This window comes from Sceloporus undulatus, unplaced genomic scaffold (genome assembly GCF_019175285.1).
Source record: "Sceloporus undulatus isolate JIND9_A2432 ecotype Alabama unplaced genomic scaffold, SceUnd_v1.1 scaffold_25737, whole genome shotgun sequence".
Lineage (NCBI taxonomy): Eukaryota > Metazoa > Chordata > Lepidosauria > Squamata > Phrynosomatidae > Sceloporus > Sceloporus undulatus.
The window spans coordinates 1-1471 of record NW_024828650.1 but is presented as its reverse complement, the minus strand read 5'-3'; the positions used below and the strand labels follow the sequence as shown (position 1 = coordinate 1471).

General features: G+C 73.4%; 1 protein-coding gene across 1 annotated transcript; it reads left to right on the top strand.

The window, feature by feature from the left end:
• Positions 1-31: 31 nt before the first annotated feature.
• LOC121918703 (trafficking protein particle complex subunit 14-like) lies at positions 32-1464 on the top strand (the record flags this gene model as incomplete). The annotated part of the gene is made up of 4 exons (XM_042444716.1): positions 32-857; positions 954-1049; positions 1138-1267; positions 1366-1464. Coding segments are annotated over exons 1-4 (832 nt in total), but the record flags the coding sequence as incomplete, so codon positions are not given.
• Positions 1465-1471: the final 7 nt, after the last annotated feature.

The window sequence follows — 1471 nt, the reverse complement described above, 5'->3', positions numbered from 1 at the left end:
TGGGGCTGGAGGCGGGAGCGGAGAAGGGCGGCCCTGGAGCCCCAGCTCCCAGGAAAGGCCCTCCTCCTCCTCCTCCTCCGCGCCTGCCTCCCTCCCTCCCTGGGCTCTTTCTCTCTCCTCCTTCTTCCCTTCTTCCTTCCTTCCGTCCTTCCTTTCCGGCTGCCTCCGCCCTGCAGCGCCGCCAACCCCGGCCGGCCTCCGCTGGCCTCCCTCCCAGGAGCCCTCGCCCTTCCTCGGCCCCAGACACACCGAGACCCTCCCCATCATGCCCCCCGGCCGCCCCTGAGCCACCCTTCTCCGGCTCCGGCTCCGGCTCCTGGCCCTTCTTCCGCAGGCGAGGCCAGGCGGCGATGGAGTCCCAGTGCGATTACTTCATGTACTTCCCGGCGGTGCCCTTCCCGGCCCGGGAGGTGCTGATGGGCGAACCGGGCCGGTACCGGGCCCTCCCGCGGCGGAACCACCTCTACCTGGGCGAGACGGTCCGCTTCCTGCTGGTCCTGCGCTGCCGCTCCTGCTCCTCGTCTTCGGGGGGCTCCCGGGCGCCTTGGGGGGAGCTGGCCGGCTCCCTCTCGGCCCTGGCCAGCGTCAGTCCGGGGGCCGGGGCGGGGGGCGAGGCCGCGGCGGAGCCTCTCCTGCTCGGGGACCCGGAGGAGCCGCAGGAGGAGCAGGGGCCCCGCCGCCAGCCGCCTTTGGGGGCCGCCGAGGGCGAGGGGGCCGCGGCGGGTGGGGGTCCCTCGGCGGCCTCCTCTTCGTCCTCCTCGGCCCCCGCCGCCTCGGGCGCCCCCCGGAGCCCCTTCCGCCAATGCCGGGCGCTGCTGACCCACGGCCACGGAGCCTCGGGGAAGCCCCCCGCCGGGGTGAGGAAGGCCGGGGGGACGGAAGGGGGCGGGCAGGGGAGGGCTCGGGGCTGCTGCCCCCCAGAGGAGCCCTGACCGGCCCCCTCCGCCCCGCAGGTGCCCCTCGAGGAGCCCATCGTCTCGACGGACGAGGTGATCTTCCCCTTGACCATCTCGCTGGACAAGCTGCCCCCGGCCACCCTCAAGGCCAAGGTGAGGGGGGCCCCATCCTCTTTGGGGGGGGGGGGTGCAGCCAAGGTCCCGCGGGCGACGCCCCTCCCTCCCTCCCTCCTCTCCTCAGATCGTGGTGACCGTCTGGAAGCGGGACCAAGAGAAGGCCGAGGTCAGGGAGCGCGGCTACCTGAGCATCCTACAGGACCGGGCCCCTTCCCAGACCTTCCGCGAGGAGCAAGGCGCCTTCAAGGCCCAAGGTGAGAAGGCCCCGAGGGCGTCTCTGGGGGGGGGGGGTCGGGCTCGCTGCCTCCCCGGCCCAGACTGGCACCCTCACCCCCTTCTCCCCTCCCCTCAGTGAGCACCATGCTGACGGTCCTGCCGCCCCCGGAGGTCAAATGCCAGCAGCTCAACGTTTCAGGGAAACACTTGACGGTGCTCAAAGGTGGGGAGCCTCGGGGGGG